This window comes from Palaemon carinicauda, unplaced genomic scaffold, assembly GCF_036898095.1.
Source record: "Palaemon carinicauda isolate YSFRI2023 unplaced genomic scaffold, ASM3689809v2 scaffold316, whole genome shotgun sequence".
In the NCBI taxonomy this organism is placed as follows: Eukaryota; Metazoa; Arthropoda; class Malacostraca; order Decapoda; family Palaemonidae; genus Palaemon; species Palaemon carinicauda.
Window position 1 is genome coordinate 72,501 of NW_027170830.1, and position 20,000 is coordinate 92,500.

The 20,000-nt window shown below is 37.7% G+C and overlaps 2 protein-coding genes across 3 annotated transcripts in view; one reads left to right on the plus strand and one right to left on the minus strand.

Moving 5' to 3' along the window:
- The window catches only part of LOC137636513 (uncharacterized), a 22,417-nt gene extending 20,145 nt beyond the window's left edge, over positions 1 to 2,272 (minus strand). Inside the window, exons 1-2 of one of the 2 annotated variants that reach the window (XM_068368934.1) lie at positions 2,120 to 2,272; positions 1 to 194 (exon numbers count right to left, since the gene is read on the minus strand). The exon at positions 1 to 194 is cut by the window's left edge and continues 697 nt beyond it. In XM_068368934.1, the coding sequence (XP_068225035.1) occupies positions 1 to 181 (181 nt within the window). In that variant the 5' untranslated portion in view covers positions 182 to 194; positions 2,120 to 2,272. The remainder of the gene's footprint in view (positions 195 to 2,119) is intronic. The other variant, XM_068368933.1, reaches the window with a different exon arrangement.
- A 10,549-nt stretch (positions 2,273 to 12,821) lies between these two features.
- Positions 12,822 to 18,520, plus strand: LOC137636510 (uncharacterized). The gene is made up of 2 exons (XM_068368931.1): positions 12,822 to 12,978; positions 15,365 to 18,520. The coding sequence occupies exons 1-2, from the start codon at positions 12,907 to 12,909 to the stop codon at positions 17,522 to 17,524; spliced, it is 2,232 nt and encodes a 743-aa protein (XP_068225032.1). The 5' UTR covers positions 12,822 to 12,906; the 3' UTR covers positions 17,525 to 18,520.
- The last annotated feature ends 1,480 nt before the right edge of the window (positions 18,521 to 20,000 follow it).

Consider the following 20,000-nt stretch of genomic DNA (forward strand, 5'->3'; position numbering starts at 1 on the left):
AACCTAGTCCTGTAATGTTGACGTTCGGATTTCCCTCAACCCTTGCTATCTCTTCAAAGAAACGTTGTATGGGTGATGACTCTGTCTCTGCCAGTTTTTCAAAGTTCACAGTAGCTGAAGTCACTACCTGTATCCATATGACACAGAGTAATAGTGAAGCCAGTGGAAGCCACTTCGACATTGTGATGGTTTTTCTGTTAGAACAGAGAGAGGAATTGGAGGGGACGTTTAAATGAAGTACCTCTTAAACATGAATACTTGCAAAATATTAAAGATTGATAGAAAATTATCATGATTTGATGATGTCAGCAAACGGGGATAATAGCAACATTTATACTCGGGAAATTAGCCTCTAAATCTTCATTTCCTAATTTATTTATTATTTCCATTTCATGACACAGGAAAAATGTATGGGGAATGCATGGACATAGAATATAATGTATGAGGATTTCATTAGCTCATGAAAAATTAATGGGGCATGCATGGACAAGGGAAAAATGTATGGGACATACATGGACATATGGAAAATGTATGGTTACCCTTTAGATTATCGTCATTTATCTTTATTTATTATTTCCATGTCATGACACAGAAAAAATGTATGGGGAATACAGGGACATAGAATAAGATTCCTGAGGAATTCATTAGCACATCAAAAATGAAGGGGGCATACGTGGACAAGGGAAAATGTATGGGACATACATGGACACATGGAAAATGTATGGGGCATGCATTGCCACATGAAAAATGTATGGAGTATGCATGGATAAAGAAAAAATATATGGAACATACATGGACACAGAAAAATGTTTGTGTCATGTATGGACACATGCAAAATAAATGAGGCATTCATGGGTAAAGAAAAATGTATGGGGAACCCATGGACACAGGTAAAACTGTAAATACTGAATTATGTTATGTTGTGTACTGATTAATCACAGATAATTAGCATTAATACAGTGCATTATCTTGTTAAATGATAGGCGATAATGCTTCTTATGTAAATCATTAAAAATGAAATGGTTTTAAAGCTATGAAAGTTTAATTTTTATTGGAAATTTTGTACTTGGGTTCCATTATTCCTTTATTAACTAGAAGGTACAGTAAATGATGCTTTAATATCTTTCTTCTTTTGATGTGATTAAACATTTAAAAAGGTCTTAAAGTTTTTCTAAAAAGTAAAAAAAGATAAACCAAGCATAAATATGTATTTTGATTTTGTAGATGTAAAAGGGCTCTAAATTTAAAAGCAAGAGTATAGTGAAATCATGGGCAATTGTTATTAGAATATCGTTTGTCCTAAATGGTAGACAAAAGTAGATTTTAGAAATATCTAAATGCAAATGTTGAAGAAGATGAGCACCCAAGAATTCCTAGTAGCACTTCCCACGCTTCTGATTTAATGATATACTTTTTATTATTATTATTATTATTATTATTATTATTATTATTATTATTATTATTATTTGCTAAGCTACAACCCTAGTTTTAAAAGAAGGACGATATAAACCCAGGGGCCCCAACAGGAAAAATAGCCCAGTGAGGAAAGGAAACCAGAAAAAATAAAATATTTTAAGAACAGTAACATTGAAATAAGCATTTCCTATATAACTATGAAAACTTTAACAAAACAAGAGGAAGAAAAATTAGGTAGAATAGTGTGCCCGAGTGCACCCTCAAACAAGAGAACTCTACTCCAAGAGAGTGGAAGACTATGGTAAAGAGGCTATGGCACTACCCAAGACTAGCGAACAATGGTTTGATTTTTGGTGTGCCCTTCTCCTAGAGGAACTGCTTATCAAGAGCAGTGTCTTGGGTTAGAGTTCTCTTGCTTGAGGGTACACTTGGGCACACTATTCTATCTTAATTCTCTTTTTATTGTTTTGTTAAAGTTTTTATAGCTTATATAGGAGATATTTATTTCAATGCTGTTGCTCTTCTTAAAATATTTTATTTTTCTTTGTTTCCTCTCCTCACAGACCTATTTCCCCTGTTGGAGCCCCGGGGCTTATAGCATCCTGCTTTTCCAACTAGGGTTGTAGCTTAGCAAATAATGATAATAATAGTCACTATTGGGGGAGAAAGGCAATTGAGATCAAGTCACTGATTTATATCTTACCACGAGACGACTGAGTTGTTTCCTTCTCCAAGGCTCTGGAGAACTGTGGTGTGGTGGAGGTTCCGGGCCATATTTAAGCTATGGATAGGTTCCTCTATCCACTGGGAACCCAACCAGACCCCCGAAGGTCTAAGCTTATGACTGGAATTTTAATTACTCTCTCCCTCTCTCTCTCTCTCTCTCTCTCTCTCTCTCTCTCTCTCTCTCTCTCTCTCTCTCCAGTTGCATTCATCGTTTCCTTTATTTATTAATGTTACTTGGTATTAGGTGGATTTTTTTTTATCATTTTTGAAATGCTTTTGTTTGTCCGACAACTCAAATAATGTTGTGTGTACTCTTTGGCTAGTGTCTGGAGAGTCCACTAGTGTCTAGAGGGTCCACTAGAGTGTAGAGGGCCCACTAGAGTCTAGAGGACCCACTAGAGTCTAGAGAGCCCACTAGTGTCTAGAGGGTCCGCTAGTGTCTTGAAGATTCACTAGTGTCTAAATGGTTCACTAGTATTTAGAGGATCCACTAGTGTCTAGAGGGCCCACTAGTGTCTAGAAGATTCACTAGTGTCTAAATGGTTCACTAGTATCTAGAGGATCCACTGGTGTCTAGAGGGTTCACTAGTGTTTAGAAATTCCACTAGTGTCTAGAGGATCCACTAGTGTCTAGAGAGGATTCACCAGTGTCTAGAGGGTCCACTAGTGTCCAGAAGATTCACTAGTGTCTAAACGGTCCAGTAGTATCTAGAGGGTTCACTAGTGTCTAGAGGGTCCAATACTGTCTTGTTTAGAGATTCCACTAGTGTCTAAAGGGTCCACTAGTGTCTTGAAGATTCACTAGTGTCTAAATGGTTCACTAGTATTTAGAGGAGTCACTGGTGTCTAGAGGGTCCACTAGTGTCTAGAGATTCCACTAGTGTCTAGAGGATCCACTAGTGTCTAGAGGGTCCACCAGTGTCTAGAGGGTCCACTAGTGTTTAAATTATTCACTAGTGTCTAGAGGATCCACTAGTGTCTAGAAGGTCCACTAGTGTCTAGAAGGTCCACTAGTTTGTAGAGGGTCCACTAGTGTCTAGATGATCCACTAGTGTCTAGAGGGTCCACTAGTGTCCAGAAGATTCACTAGTGTCTAAACGGTCCAGTAGTATCTAGAGGGTTCACTAGTGTCTAGAGGGTCCAATACTGTCTTGTTTAGAGATTCCACTAGTGTCTAAAGGGTCCACTAGTGTCTTGAAGATTCACTAGTGTCTAAATGGTTCACTAGTATTTAGAGGAGTCACTGGTGTCTAGAGGGTCCACTAGTGTCTAGAGATTCCACTAGTGTCTAGAGGATCCACTAGTGTCTAGAGGGTCCACTAGTGTCTAGAGATTCCACTAGTGTCTAGAGGATCCACTAGTGTCTAGAGGGTCCACCAGTGTCTAGAGGGTCCACTAGTGTCTAGAGATTCCACTAGTGTCTAGAGGATCCACTAGTGTCTAGAGGGTCCACCAGTGTCTAGAGGGTCCACTAGTGTTTAAATGATTCACTAGTGTCTAGAGGATCCACTGGTGTCTAGAGGGTTCACTAGTGTCTAGAGGGTCCACTAGTGTCTAGAGGGTTCACTAGTGACTCTAGAGGGTTCACTAGTGTCTAGAGGGTCCACTAGTGTCTAGAGGGTTCACTAGTGACTCTAGAGGGTTCACTAGTGACTCTAGAGGGTCCACTAGCATCTAGAGAGTCCACAACTCTCTAGGGGGTCCACCTTGTTCCTCTGATATCCTTCAACATATATCCTATGTGGTACATGAATGGCCTAATCTTAAACTATCAACCAACCTTTGTCACTGTCAACTTTACCTGTTTTGGAAGGAGGTACTCTGTATTTAAACCATAGATTTTTACCCTTGGGCGTATCTCTAACTTCCTTTCCTTTATATTTTTTGTAGATTTATCTTTTTTGAACCTTTTTAATACAGTAATTCATTGATACAGTTACTGCAACACTTTATAATGTAGTTCATATACAGATACAGCAATCAACTTTTTGCATTAGCCTTAATTTTGACTATCTGGAAAATGCTATGATTTAGGGTTGTGGTGGTCGATGTGGTAACGTCCCTGACTGGTGAACGCCAGATTGGGGTTCGAGTTCCACTAAAATTCATTAGTTTCTTTGGACACTGCAACCTCACCATTATTGTGAGCTAAGGATGGAGGTTATGGGGGAGCCTATAGATCTATCTGCTGAGTCATCATCAGCCATTACCTGGCCCTCCTTGGTCCTAGCTTGGGGGGAGAGGAGGCTTGGGCGGTGATCATATAATGTGGTTAGTCTCTAGAGCATTTTCATGCTCGATAGGGCAATGTCACTGTTCCTTTCCCCTGCCATTCATGAGCTGCCTTTAGGATTTAATTTTAGGGATATTTTATAGATAACTTCCGGCGGATATTTTTAGAAAAAATTAGAGATTAATTCATAGTTTCTTAACATTAGTAATTGAATTTAATTATGACTATAGAATTGACATTGTTACAAAAAGATGATGTGTGAGTATATGTTAAGAAGGAATTCTGGGGAGATATCCATGAAAGTTGTTACCCTGATATTAGCTCGGCCAGATCTTACGAACCAGGCCGTTTTGTATAAATAGCTAAAGGAGTCCAAGCGGCCGCCATATTGATATTAATATTGATATTGGAAATGATTAAACATTGAACTCTAGTCTGCATATCATCAGCCTGTTTACTAAAGAAAAAGAAGAAGGGATTCCTACCCGGTTTGTTGTGGCCTGATTGGTAACGTCTCTGCCTGGTGTTTGCCAAACCGGGGTTCTAGTCCCCCTCAGACTCCTTAGTGCCTTTAGTGTCTGCAACGTTGCCATCCTTGTGAGCTAAGGTTGGGGGTAGTTGGGGGAACCTATAGGTCTATCTACTGAGTCATCAGCAGCCATTGCCTGGCCCTTCCTGGTCCTTGGGTGGAGAAGGGTCTTGGGTGGTGATCATATAATGTGGTCAGTCTCTAGGGCATTCTCCTGCTCGATAGGGCAATGTCACTGTCCCTTGCCTCTGCCATTCATGAGCGACCTTTAAACCCTTTAAAGTTAAGCATTACATTTGAATTTTGCTGTGATAAGTCACATTACTATAATGTAATTAAGTAACTTTGTGGTGAGGAAATACTGTAATCATTAAGCCTAGATTTTATAAAATTATCTGTATAATGATTTTTCATCTGGAAACTATCTACTCCTAAAATATTTTTCATCAAAGTTGTAGGATAATTGACAATATTTATTAAATCCATTATTCTGCAAGCCTCTAAGATTACCGCAAGAAATTAAGACTGCATTTCGATTATGTCACTGTGATTGAACTGTTTTGAACTTCTGAACACTTTATAGGCTATTTGGATTCCCAAGTCACATCCAGAAATCTCTGACGAGTAGTTTCGTAGAGTTTATGGAATGCATTCCCAAAATATTTTCATTCCAGCTTGTGGAATGAAAATTTTAAAGACTTACAATTTGAAGTACCCGTGATCCAGTCATGTTCATGACTATAGTTTTCATTAGTGAGCCTATTGGGAACATCCCTGCCTGGCAATCTGTTTTCATTAGTGAACCTATTGGGACCATCCCTGCCTGGCAATCTGTTTTCATTAGTGAACCTATTGGGACCATCCCTGCCTGGCAATCTGTTTTCATTAGTGAACCTATTGGGACCATCCCTGCCTGGCAATCTGTTTTCATTAGTGAACCTATTGGGACCATCCCTGCCTGGCAATCTGTTTTCATTAGTGAACCTATTGGGACCATCCCTGCCTGGCAATCTGTTTTCATTAGTGAACCTATTGGGAACATCCCTGCCTGGCAATCTGTTTTCATTAGTGAACCTATTGGGACCATCCCTGCCTGGCAATCTGTTTTCATTAGTGAACCTATTGGGACCATCCCTGCCTGGCAATCTGTTTTCATTAGTGAACCTATTGGGAACATCCCTGCCTGGCAATCTGTTTTCATTAGTGAACCTATTGGGACCATCCCTGCCTGGCAATCTGTTTACATTAGTGAACCTATTGGGAACATCCCTGCCTGGCAATCTGTTTACATTAGTGAACCTATTGGGAACATCCCTGCCTGGCAATCTGTTTTCATTAGTGAACCTATTGGGAACACCCCTGCCTGGCAATCTGTTGGATGGGGGTTCTAGACTAGCTCGAGCTCCATATTTTCTAGTTGTGTCTGCAACATTACCATCCTTGTGAGCGAGGGATATGGGGTTTGGGGAAGCCTATAGGTCTACCTGCTGAGTCATCAGCAGTCATTGCCTGACCCTCCTTGGTCCTAGCTTGGGTGGAGAGGGGCTTGAGCCCTGATCATATGCCCTGTTTCTTGTCTCTGTCATTCATTAGCGACTTTAAACCCTTAAACATAACTTTAATTCTTCTTCACTCAAGGAGTTAACTACTGGATTGTAATTGTTCAGTGGCCACTTTCCTCTTGATAAGAGTAGAACAGTCTCTTTAGCTATGGTAAGCAGCTCTTCTAGGAGAAGGATACTTCAAAATCAAACCATTGTTCTCTAGTCTTGGGTACTGCCATAGCCTCTGTACCATGGTCTTCCACTGTCTTGGGTTAAAGTTCTGTTGCTTGAGGGTACACTCGGACACACTATTCTATCTTATTTCTCTTCCTCTTCTTTTGTTGAAGTTTTTATAGTTTATATAGGAAATATATATTTTAATGTTGTTAGTGTTCTTAAAATATATTTTTCCTTGTTTCCTTTCCTCACTGGGCTATTTTCACTGTTGTGGCAACAGGGCCCCCTGGGATTATTGCATCCTGCTTTTCCAACTAGGGTTGTAGCTTAGCAATTAATAATAATGGTAATAATAATGATAATGAATAAATAATAAATAAGAAATAATAAATAAGGATAATAATAATGATAATAATAATAATAATAATAATAATAATAATAATAATAATAATAATAATGAAAAGCATCATTCAAACATAGTGATTTTTTAAAAATTCTGGGATAGCTTGTAGTTTCACAGCAATAACAAGACCAACTGCTTTACCTCTTTAGAGGAATTAGAAAATCAGACAAGAAAAATCATTAATATTTCACAGGTGTTTGTGTTCAATCAATTAAAAAGCTTCGCTTAATTAAAAAGTCTTTCTAAAGTGAATGCATTTCGAAAGAGATTATGCACATGTGTTTGTGCCTTTGAAAAATTAATTACAGGAGTAAATATAAATTAAAGGTTATTTTATTCTTAAGTGATTTGTATTCACATAATTGTTTAGATGATAAATTCTAGATAGTTTCAGGGATTTAAATGTTTTATGAATAATTCAGGGAGGAAGGTATTCACTTTAGTATGGAATAGTGGAGAATTATTATCTGCCTTTCAAATTGAAGGAGCGATTAGTTAATGTCAATTAGTGTTATTAATTGCTAAGCTGAAACCCTAGTTGGAAAAGCAGGATATGCAATTAGCCCAGGGGCTCCAACAGGGAATGTTACCCAGTGAGGAAAGAAAACAAGGAAAAATAGAATATTTTAAGAACTACAACAACATGGAATAAATATATCCTATGTAAACTATAAAAACTTTAACCAAACAGGAGGAAGAGAAATAAGATAGAATATTGTGCCTGAGTGTATCCTCTAGCAAGGGAACTCTAACCCCAGACAGTGGAAGACCATGGTACAGAGGCTATGGTACTACCAAAGACTAGAGAACAATGGTTTGATTTTGGAGTGCCTTTCTCCTAGAAGACCAGGAAGTTAGAAAGATCCTTCCACAATCTAGTCACAGCTGGAATAAAACTTCTAAAATACTCACATTCACAAACTCTGGTCAAAATAAGGAGGGATCATTCACATTCACAAAGCTCTGGTCAAAATAAGGAGGAATAATTCTCACATTCATAAAGCTCTGGTTAAAATAAGTAGGGATACCTTTCACATTCACAAAGTTCTGGTCAAAATAAGGAGGGATAATTCTCACATTCACAAAGCTCTGGTCAAAAAAAGGAGGGATAATTCTCACATTCAAAAGCTCTGGTCAAAATAAGGAGGATAACTCACATTCACAAGCTCTGGTCAAAATTTGGAGGGATAATTCTCACATTCACAAGCTCTGGTCAAAATAAGAATGGATAACTCTCACATTCACAAAGCTCTGGTCAAAATAAGGAGGGATAATTCTCATATTCAGAAGCTCTGGTCAAAATAAGAAGGGATAATTCTCACATTCACAAGCTCTGATCAAAATAAGGAGGGATAATTCTCACATTCACAAAGCTCTGGTCAAAATAAAGAGGGATAATTCTCACATTCACAAAGCTCTGGTCATTTTAAGGAGGGATAATTCTCATATTCACAAAGCTCTGGTCAAAATAAGGAGGGATAATTCTCACATTCACAAAGCTCTGGTCATTTTAAGGAGGGATAATTCTCATATTCACAAAGCTCTGGTCAAAATAAGGAGGGATAATTCTCACATTCACAAAGCTCTGGTCATTTTAAGGAGGGATAATTCTCATATTCACAAAGCTCTGGTCAAAATAAGGAGGGATAATTCTCACATTCACAAAGCTCTGGTCAAAATAAGGAGAGATAATTCTCACATTCACAAGCTCTGGTCAAAATAGGGAGGGTAACTCACATTCACAAGCTCGGGTCAAAATAATTCTCACATTCACAAAAGTCTGGTCAAAATAAGGAGGGGTAATTTTCACATTCACAAAGCTCTGGTCAAAATAAGGAGGGATAACTCTCACATTCACAAAGTGTTGGTCAAAATAAGGAGGGATAACTCACATTCACAAAGTGTTGGTCAAAATAAGGAGGGATAACTCTCACATTCACAAATCTCTGCTCAAAATAAGGATCGACAATTCTCACATTCACAAAGCTCTGGTTAAAATAAGGAGGGATAATTCTCACATTCACAAGCTCTGGTCAAAATAAGGAGGGATAAATCTGACATTCACAAATCTCTGGTCAAAATAAGGAGGGATAATTCTTTCATCCACAAAGCGCTGGTCAAAATAAGGAGGGATAATTCTCACATTCACAAAGCTCTGGTCAAAATAAGGAGGGATAATTCTTTCATCCACAAAGCGCTGGTCAAAATAAGGAGGGATAATTCTGACATTCACAAATCTCTGGTCAAAATAAGGAGGGATAATTCTCACATTCACAAAGCTCTAGCTAACATAAGGAAAGATAAACCTAACATTATTACAAACCTCTCCAGAAACATCAACAATTCAGGGTTTAAAGGTTTAAAGGCTGCCCTTAAATGGAAGAGACAAGTGACAGTGACATTACCCTATGAAGCAGAACAATGTCCTAGAGACTGACCTTATATGTATATGATCAGCGCGCAAGCCACTCTCCACACAAGGAGGGCCAGGCAATGGCTGCTGATGACCCAGCAGATAGACCTATAGGCTCTCCAAAACTCCCCATCCATACCTCACAACGATAGTGAGGTTACAGCGACCAAAGGAACTAACGAGTTTGAAAGGGACTTGAACCCCAGTCTTGCAATCACCAGTTAGGGACGTTACCACATCGGCCACCATAACACATTCTTATGTCAAGGGGAATGGAATCATATGCAAAACTAGAAAAGCACTCTGAGAGTGCAGACTTCCGCCACGGCAACATATTTCTCGAGGTTAGGGTTAATTCTCTAGACCTGTTGCTCGGCCTTGACCTTGATCTTTGACCTAGGACTTTCAAAATTTAAATACTTTCAGGTCTCAACGTAACAATTAATCTCTTAAAGTTTTAATGCTCTATGAGTAAAACTGGCCAGGAGGTTGTTCACAAATAAAGAGACAAGAGAGAGTGAAAACATAACCTCCTCCCAACTTTGTTGGCGGAGATCGTTATTGGAGATTCAGAACACAAGACATGCGTCTACTTTGTTTATATAAAAATTAATTCCAAAAACTGAAAAGATCTTAAAAAAAAACATTTATAAGGAAAAATATCTCAAAATTTCATCCATGAAAAGTTAGGTTTCAAGAACTCCACAGTAAAAGTTCATCATCATCTCTTCTTACGTCTGTTGACGCAAAGGGCCTCGGTTGTATTTCGCCAGTCATCTCTATCCTGAGCTTAGCAATACTTCTCCATTCATCATCATCTACTTCGCGCTTCATAGTCCTCAGCCATGTAAGCCTGGGTCTTCCAACTCTTCTGGTGCCTTGTGGAGCCCAGCTGAACGTTTGAGGGTAAAAGATATTATAAGTAATATAGATATAGATTTATGCATGTGTGAATCCTACCAGCTTAAGATGATTATTTTAGGTTTGTAAAAAAAAAAAAAAAAAAAAAGTAAATGAAGGTGACTCATGAAATCAAGTATCACGTTTTTGGAAGTTCATTAGTAAATTTGAAATTTTAAAAAGGTTTAATCTAATTTTGTCTATACAGATATACTAAATTATACCAGTGATACGTGACCATACAATATGAAACGAATACATCATTCATATCACTTTGCACAGGTGTCCAAATGACGTTTTTTCAAAGCAAGAATTGGTGAATATGTTAAGTTTTACCGCCAACGAAGTTAGAAGGAGGTTATGTTTTAACCCCTGTTTGTGTTTGGTGTTTGTTAGTAAATACCTTCCAGGCCATAATTTTAATTGTGGAATTATGAAATTTGCAGGGATTAACTTATGTAAAAAGCTGGAAATGATTAAATTTTGGAAGGTCCTGGTCAAAGGTCAAGGTCATGGTCAAGCTAAATGTCCAATTCACGTAATCAGCCATGAGTTTGGACATCTTTGTGAGAGATTTCAAACTTGGTTCATATTTGAGTGTATAAAAATCCACGCTAATTAATACATGTCAAGGACAAAGATCAAGGTCAAGGTCGATAAATAAGTTGCCATTTCGGAGGTCTGTCCTCTACTGAATGCCCTTCTAGTTTAGGTTTGATATGGTTGCCCTTTCAATGCAGATATTAAAGATGTCTGGGAAAGTCTATATATAGTCATTTGTCTTCTTAAAATGATTCTGATAATGGCAATTATGTTGGTTTTTTATTAGAAATTAGCTCAAAGAATTAATATAGCAATACATATGAGTGTAAACAAATATAATCTTCGTGTTTATTAATGATTTTAGTGTTATTTATAGGGGCTAGGCAATGATTTGAAACCTTTCAACAAAGATAGAATAGAACTGTCACAAGTCAAAGATGGAGAAAGAACTTTTGTGGTAACTTGTTGTATACGTCCATGTCTATCATTATTTTGAATGGGGGTTCAAGACCCGCTGAAGCTCGATAGCTTCTTGTTGTGTCAACAACCTCATCCTTGTGAGCTAGGGATGGGGGAGTTTTGGGAGCCCAAAGATCTACGGCTGTAGGTTGGCCAGGGCACCAGCCACCGTTGAGATACTACTGCTAGAGAGTTATTGGATCCTGTGACTGGCTAGACAGTTATTGGATCCCTCTCTCTGGTTACGGTTCATTTTTTCGTTGCCTATGCATACACTGCATAGTCTGGCCTATTCTTTACAAATTCTCCTCTGTCCTCATACACCAGACAACACTGAGATTACCAAACAGTTCATCTTTGCTCAAGCAGTTAATTACTGTAATGTTATTGTTCAGTAGCTACCTTCCTCTTGGTAAGGGTATACAGAAGATACTCTTTAGCTATGGCAAACAACTCTTCTGTGAGGACACTATAAAATCCAATTATTGTTCTCTAGTCTTGGGTAGTACCATAGCCTCGGTTACATGGTCTTCCACTCTCTTGGGTTAGATTTCTCTTGCTTGAGGGTACACTTGGACACGCTATTCTATCTTGTTTCTCTTCCTCTTTTTTTTTTAAGCTTTTATAGTTTATATATCAAAAATTTATTTTAATGATGTTACTGTTCTCAAGATATTTTATTAGGATTGTTATTGACCTTTCTTGTAGTTTATTTATTTCCATATTTCTTTTCATCACTGTTGGAGCCCTTGGGCTTATAGCATGCTGCTTCTTTAACTAGGGTTGTAGTTTAACAAATAATAATAATGATAATAATATTATTATTATTATTATAAGGCCAGTCTCTAGGACATTGTCCTGTCTCTAGGGCATTGATCTGTCCCTCTCCTCTGCTAATCTTGATCGACCTCTAAACTTCCAAACTATAGTATTCATAGGAACTTTGATATTTATCTACCTTGTGAAAGAAAAGTTGATTTCGATACGAGAAATTCTTCTTTAACACTTAAGAAACCCGAATGCAATACGAAATATATATCTGTAACAGAATCCACCCTTTGATTAAAATGTTTCTGTCCTTTTCTCAATCTCAGCTGAATTTAACAATATACATTTGAATTCACGAAACTTCATATATCTTGATGAATCTCTAAACTTCCAAACTATGCTGTTTATAGGACCTTTGATATTCATCTACCATCTGAAAGACAAGTTGATTTCGATACGAGAAATTATTCTTTAACACTTAAGAAACCTGAATGCAATACAAAGTATATATATCTGTAACAGAATCCACCCTTTGATTAAAATGTTTCTGTCCTTTTCTCAATCTCAGCTGAATTTAACAATATACATTTGAATTCACGAAACTTCATATATTTATGGAAACATGTCATTGGACCTCTTTGAGAGAGAGAGAGAGAGAGAGAGAGAGAGAGAGAGAGAGAGAGAGAGAGAGAGAGAGAGAGAGAGAGAGACTAATTTAAATTCAGGTGATTACTTAGACCCCAGGTTCATTACCCAGGACCTAGTGGGGTTGGGGAACCTATCCAACACTTAAATATGGCCCGCATCTCTCACCACACCACAGTTCTTCCTTACGGAGAAGAAGGAAAGCTTTGTCACCGTGTTCAGGTATTGCATATTTTCTTGATATTGATCTCAATATTATATTGGAAACTTGTTCATCATTTGTGGGAGATATATATAGGAGCCTATAACTTGGGGAGTACTGTGTCATCTCTTTTCGTTGATACTTTCACATTCACAGAGGTCTGATCAAAATAAGGAGGGATGTCTTTCACATTCACAAGCTGTGGTCAAAATAAGGAGGGATAACTCTCACATTCACAAGTTCTAGTCAAAATAAGGAAAGATAACTCTCACATTCATAAGCTCTGGTCAAAATAAGGAGGGATAACTCTCACATTCACAAGTTCTGGTCAAAATAAGGAGGGATAACTCTCACATTCACAAGTTCTGGTCAAAATAAGGAGGGATAACTCTCACATTCACAAGTTCTGGTCAAAATAAGGAGGGATAACTCTCACATTCACAAGTTCTGGTCAAAATAAGGAGGGATGTCTTTCACATCCACAAGCTCTGGTCAAAATAAGATAGAATAGCTCTCGCATTTACAAAGCTCGGGTCAAAATAAGGAGAGATAGCTCTCACATCACTAGCTCTGGTCAAAATAAGGAGGGATAACTCTCACATTCACAAGTTCTGGTCAAAATAAGGAGGGATGTCTTTCACATTCACAAGCTCTGGTCAAAATAAGATAGAATAGCTCTCGCATTTACAAAGCTCGGGTCAAAATAAGGAGAGATAGCTCTCACATCACTAGCTCTGGTCAAAATAAGGAGGGATAACTCTCACATTCACAAGTTCTGGTCAAAATAAGGAAAGATAACTCTCACATTCATAAGCTCTGGTCAAAATAAGGAGGGATAACTCTCACATTCACAAGTTCTGGTCAAAATAAGGAGGGATAACTCTCACATTCACAAGTTCTGGTCAAAATAAGGAGGGATGTCTTTCACATCCACAAGCTGTGGTCAAAATAAGGAGGGATAACTCTCACATTCAAAGCTCTGAGAGTTATCCCTCCTTATTTTGACCAAGGCTAGTGAATGTGAGAGTTATCCCTCCTTATTTTGACCAGAACTTGTGAATGTGAGAGTTATCCCTCCTTATTTTGACCAGAGCTTATGAATGTGAGAGTTATCTTTCCTTATTTTGACCAGAACTTGTGAATGTGAGAGTTATCCCTCCTTATTTTGACCAGAGCTAGTGATGTGAGAGCTATCTCTCCTTATTTTGACCCGAGCTTTGTAAATGCGAGAGCTATTCTATCTTATTTTGACCAGAGCTTGTGAATGTGAGAATTATCCCACCTCATTTTGACCAGAGCTTTGTGAATATGAGTGTTTTTGTTTCCTTCCTAAAGGAAGTACCAATGAAAAAAGATGACATAGTAATCATATGTATTTTATATTTGTTAGTAGTTGGACACCATTTAGAAAAATCATCAAAATATTTATTGCCATTTTGGGTTGACTGGAATATTTTTTTATGCAATTTCGTGCCTACAAAACATGAGTATTGTGATAGCCTTTTATTTTTATTACCTACGCCAACGAAGTTGGTAGGAGGTTGTGTTTTACACCCTTTTGTGAACAGATTCCTGGCCACATTTTTAATCGTAGAGTAATGTAACTTATAGGGATTAACACCCTGTGTGTGTGTTTGTTTGTGAACAGATTCCTGGCCACAATTTTAATCGTAAAGTAATGAAACTTGCAGGGATTAACTGTTATGTAAAAAGCTGGAAATGATTAAATTTAGGAAGGTCAAGGTCACAGTCAAGCAAAATGTCCAATTCACGTAATCGGCCATAAGTTTGGACATCGTTGTCACAGAGACTTCACACTCTGTTCATATTAGAGTGTATGAAAATTCACGCTAATTAATACATGTTAAGATCAAAGGTCAAGGTCAAGGTCGAGAAATGAGCTGCCGCGACAGAGGTCTGCTCTCTACTCCGCGCCCCTCTAGTTTTCTTAGTCCTTCATCGGAGTCTCTGAAAACTATACTCGGCTATCATTACTTTATCCAATATCCAATTAAGTGAAGAACGAAACCTAATTTACAGAAATTAAAACGGAAATCTTAACTTTCATAGTTACATCTTTTTTAATCTTTTTTGTGATAAGGATAATATATCATGATACGCAGTTATATACAAATAATTGGCAGGTAGTAAGACTAATCAGAATAGAAATGAATGACAAGACATTATACAAAGTAAGAACTGTATACTTTTGGGAAGCTATTGATCTTATAGAGGGCTATAATTTACAACATTGTTAAAGATTCAATTGTTAGAGTTGCTATCTCTATCAAATCATCAAAAAGGAATTCTAGTAGTCCTTTGTATCATGTAAGCATTTATATCTTTAGATTCATATCCCAGTTTACATGCATATGATATCTTTATGTTCCTCTATACTTATCACAGAAGAAAAATCTCAACATGACGAACTGGCTTCCATTGACCTTACTCGTTGCGGTATGGACGGAAATTGTGATTTCAGCAAAATTGAATAAAATCGAAGCGGATCAGACGCAGATTAACGTGGAAGAGACAGCGAGACAAGGCCAGAACATCAGCCCACAATGGTGTGTCGGAGTACAATTCAGAGATATGGGAATGGCAGAGGAAACTCTGAGAACTGCTGACATTGCTGAAATAGTAAGAGAAACGGGTAAAAGAAACATCAGTGGCCAGTGGTGTATCGGTTATCCTTTCAGAAATAATCGCGAGGGAAACACCATTGGACAGTGGTGCTTAGGTTTATCTGGTAGAGATGTGGAAGTCACAAAGGAAGCTGTGAATACTGCTGACGTCCTTAAAATGTTAAGAGAGGGTGAGAGGAAAAATATTAGTGGCCAATGGTGTCTTGGTTTAGGTAGCAGAGATGTGGGACTTACAAAGGAAGCTTCGGGTGACTCTGACATTCACAAAATATTAAGAGAGGGCGGAGAGAAGAACATCAGCGGGCAATGGTGTCTTGGCCTTTCTAGTAGAAATCTGGGAGTAGGAGAGGAAGCTGTGAATAGTGTTGACATTCATGAAATGAGAGAAAGTGGAAATAAGAACATTATTGGGAATTGGTGCGTGGGTTTATCTGGAAGAGATTTGAAGGTCTTTAAGGCAGCTTCAGCTACTCCTGATAATCATGAATTTATAAGAGATAGTGAGAAGGAAGCCGTTAGCCCACAGCTATGCTTAGGTTTAAACATCAGAGAGTTGTCAGTTGCAGATGAAGCTGTGGATACTGTTCACATTCATGAGATGAATAGGGAAAATAGAAATAAAAATACTAGTGGGCAATTCTGTTTAGGTTGGGGTGGCAGAGACATGGGAGTTGCAAAGGAGGCAGTGGATACTACTGACATTCAATTGATTGTAAGAGATAATGGAAAGAAAAACACTAGTGGACAATTCTGGCCTTCTGGTTGGGGCTTTGGCCGAAATGGGGAATTACCAGAGGAAAGATTGGAAACTACTGACATTAATGATGGTATGAGAGATAATGGAAATAAAAACACAAGTGGGCAGTGGTTTAATATTAATATTAGCTTTGGCAGAAATGGGGAATTACCAGAGGAAAGATTGGAAACTACTGACATTAATGATGGTATGAGAGATAATGGAAATAAAAACACTAGTGGGCAGTGGTTTGATATTAATATTCACTTTGGCAGAAATGGGGAATTACCAGAGGAAAGAGTGGAAACTACTGACATTAATGATGGTATGAGAGATAATGGAAAGAAAAACACTAGTGGACAATTCTGGCCTTCTGGTTGGGGCTTTGGCCGAAATGGGGAATTAGCAGAGGAAAGAGTGGAAACTACTGACATCAATGATGGTATGAGAGATAATGGAAAGAAAAACACAAGTGGGCAGTGGTTTGATATTAATATTCACTTTGGCAGAAATGGGGAATTACCAGAGGAAAGAGTGGAAACTACTGACATTAATGATGGTATGAGAGATAATGGAAATAAAAACACTAGTGGGCAGTGGTTTGATATTAATATTCACTTTGGCAGAAATGGGGAATTACCAGAGGAAAGAGTGGAAACTACTGACATTAATGATGGTATGAGAGATAATGGAAAGAAAAACACTAGTGGGCAGTGGTTTGATATTAATATTCACTTTGGCAGAAATGGGGAATTACCAGAGGAAAGAGTGGAAACTACTGACATTAATGATGGTATGAGAGATAATGGAAAGAAAAACACTAGTGGACAATTCTGGTCTTCTGGTTGGGGCTTTGGCCGAAATGGGGAATTAGCAGAGGAAAGAGTGGAAACTACTGACATTAATGATGGTATGAGAGATAATGGAAATAAAAACACAAGTGGGCAGTGGTTTAATATTAATATTAGCTTTGGCAGAAATGGGGAATTACCAGAGGAAAAACTGGATACTGCTGACATTAATGATGGTTTAAGAGATAATGGAAAGAGAAACATCACTGGGCAATTTTGGCCATTGTGTTGCTATGGCAAAAAAAGGTGTATTTATGGAAGGCTGAATACTGCTGATAATGATAACATGATAAGAGATAATGGAAAGAGAACCTTTGGGTCAATTTTGTGTTAGGATAAGACATCAGAGATTTGGGAGTATCCGAGGAAGCTGTAGATACTGTTGACCTTCATGCGATGAATAAAGAATATGAAAAGGAATACGCTTAGGCAATAGTGTCTTGGTTGGAGCGGGTGAAATACAGAGCAAGCAATAGGTACTTTTGGATCAAGAATATGGAAAGGAATACACTTAGGCAATAGTGTCTTGGTTGGAGTGGGTGAAGTGCAGAGCAAGCAATGGGTACTTTTGGATCAAGAATATGGAAAGGAATACACCTAAGCAATACCGTCTTGGTTGGAGTGGGTGAAGTACAGAGCAAGCAATGGGTACTTTTGGATCAAGAATATGGAAAGGAATACACCTAAGCAATACCGTCTTGGTTGGAGTGGGTGAAGTACAGAGCAAGCAATGGGTACTTTTGGATCAAGAATATGGAAAGGAATACACCTAAGCAATACTGTCTTGGTTGGAGTGGGTGAATTGCAGAATAAACTGTGGCTACTTTTGGATCAGTTAATGGCCATAGAATGTTCAGTTCATCATTAATTTTATTGTTTACCATCATCTATAACTTCATTGAGCAACTTCTTTGTACTTTGGTCATTTCATCCACTTTAACCAATGACAGCAGTATTATATTAAGTTAATATGAGTTAAATGTTCATTTTATCATTAATTCTGTTGCTGTTTACCATCATCAATAGCATCATTGAGCAGGTTCTTTGTACTTTGGTCATTTCACCCACTTTAACCAATGACAGCAGTATTATAGTAAGATAACAGGAATTGACTTTTTAAAGCCAATTCTTATGATTTGTATATTTTGTTATTTTTTTTGCATTTTCTGTGATTTCATGGATGTGGATCACTTACTTTTGATGGGCATTATTATATACAAGTTTGCAACTATATTTTGGAATGTTTTCCCAAGATGCAGTTTTTATTGTGTATTAGGAATGTTTCTTTCAATGTATGATATTAGCAAGCAATAAATTGGATGCACCTCCAGATTTTACTTTTTATTACTTCCTTTGAATATAAAGAATCATTATAAAAACCAATAGTATCAGGAAGATAAGGTGGAGACACTTACTTTATGTATAGATGCAAAGTATCTTGAAAATATGTTTTTACATTTCTGATCCGTTTATTCACATCATCCGAGAGAAATACATCTATTATTATTATCTGCCAAGCTACAACCCTAGTTGGAAAAGCAGGATGCTACAAGCCCAGAGGCCCCAACAGGGAAAATAGCCCAGTGAGGAAAGGAATCAAGGACAAATAAAATATTTTGAGAACAGCAACAACACCAAAACAAATATTTCCATATAAACCATGAAAACAAATGGAAGAGAAATTAGATTGAATAATTTGCCCGAGTGTACCCTCAAGCAAGAGAACTCTAACCCAAGACAATGGAAGACCATGGTACAAAGGCTATGGCACTACCCAAGACTAGTGAACAATTGTTTGATTTTGGAATGTCCTTCTCCTAGAAGAGCTGCTTACCATAGCTAAAGAGTCTCTTCTACCCTTACCAAGAAGAAAGTAGCCTCTGAACAATAACAGGGCAGTAGTTAACCCATTGGGTGAAGAAGAATTATTTTGGTAATCTCAATGTTGTCAGGTGTATAAGGACAGAGGAGAATCTGTAAAGAATAGGCCAGACTATTCAGTGTATGTGTAGGCAAAGGGAAAGTGTACCGTAACCAGGGAGAAGGATCCAGTGCAGTACTGTGTTTCCAGTCAAAGGGCCCCATAACTCTAGAGGTGGTGTCTCAATAAATAATATTAAGAGTTACTGTTAATTATAAAATTCTGGTGCTTACGTCTGTGAGGTTCAATACCACGCAGTTCTCTAGAAGTTTTATTCCCAGTTTGACCAAATTATATATGGATCTTCCTAATCATGTAGTTGAATCTTTTGAACACAGGATCTTCATACTATACTCAATGAATGGAGAAGTATTGATTTAAAAGCTCAAGATAGAGAGGAGTGACGAAATCTAACCGAGGCCCCTTGCGTCAATAGGCGTAGGAAGAGACGATAATGATGATATATATCATAAGTTGTAAGAATTGTAAATGTATATTTCTTAATAAAAAAAAAAGGTTGTATTTAAAAAAGTATGTTGAAAGAAAAAGCATATGCACTATAGTCAATTCTTTTTAGTGAGGCAGATTTGCACTGACTCGCAGCGGTGTCCTTTTAGCTCGGAAAAGTTTCCTGCTATCTGATTAGTTAGAATTATCTTGTCCAACCAATCAGGCATTAGGATTTTTTTCCGAGCTAAAAGGGCATTCCCTGCGAGTCAATGCAAATCGGCCTCACTAAAAATAATTGACTATAGTGCATATGCTTTTTCTTTCAGCATACTTTTTTAAATACAACCTTTTTTTCTATTAAGAAATATACTTTTACAGTTCTTACAATTTATGATAATATATATCATCATCATCATCTCTTCTTACGCCTATTGACGCA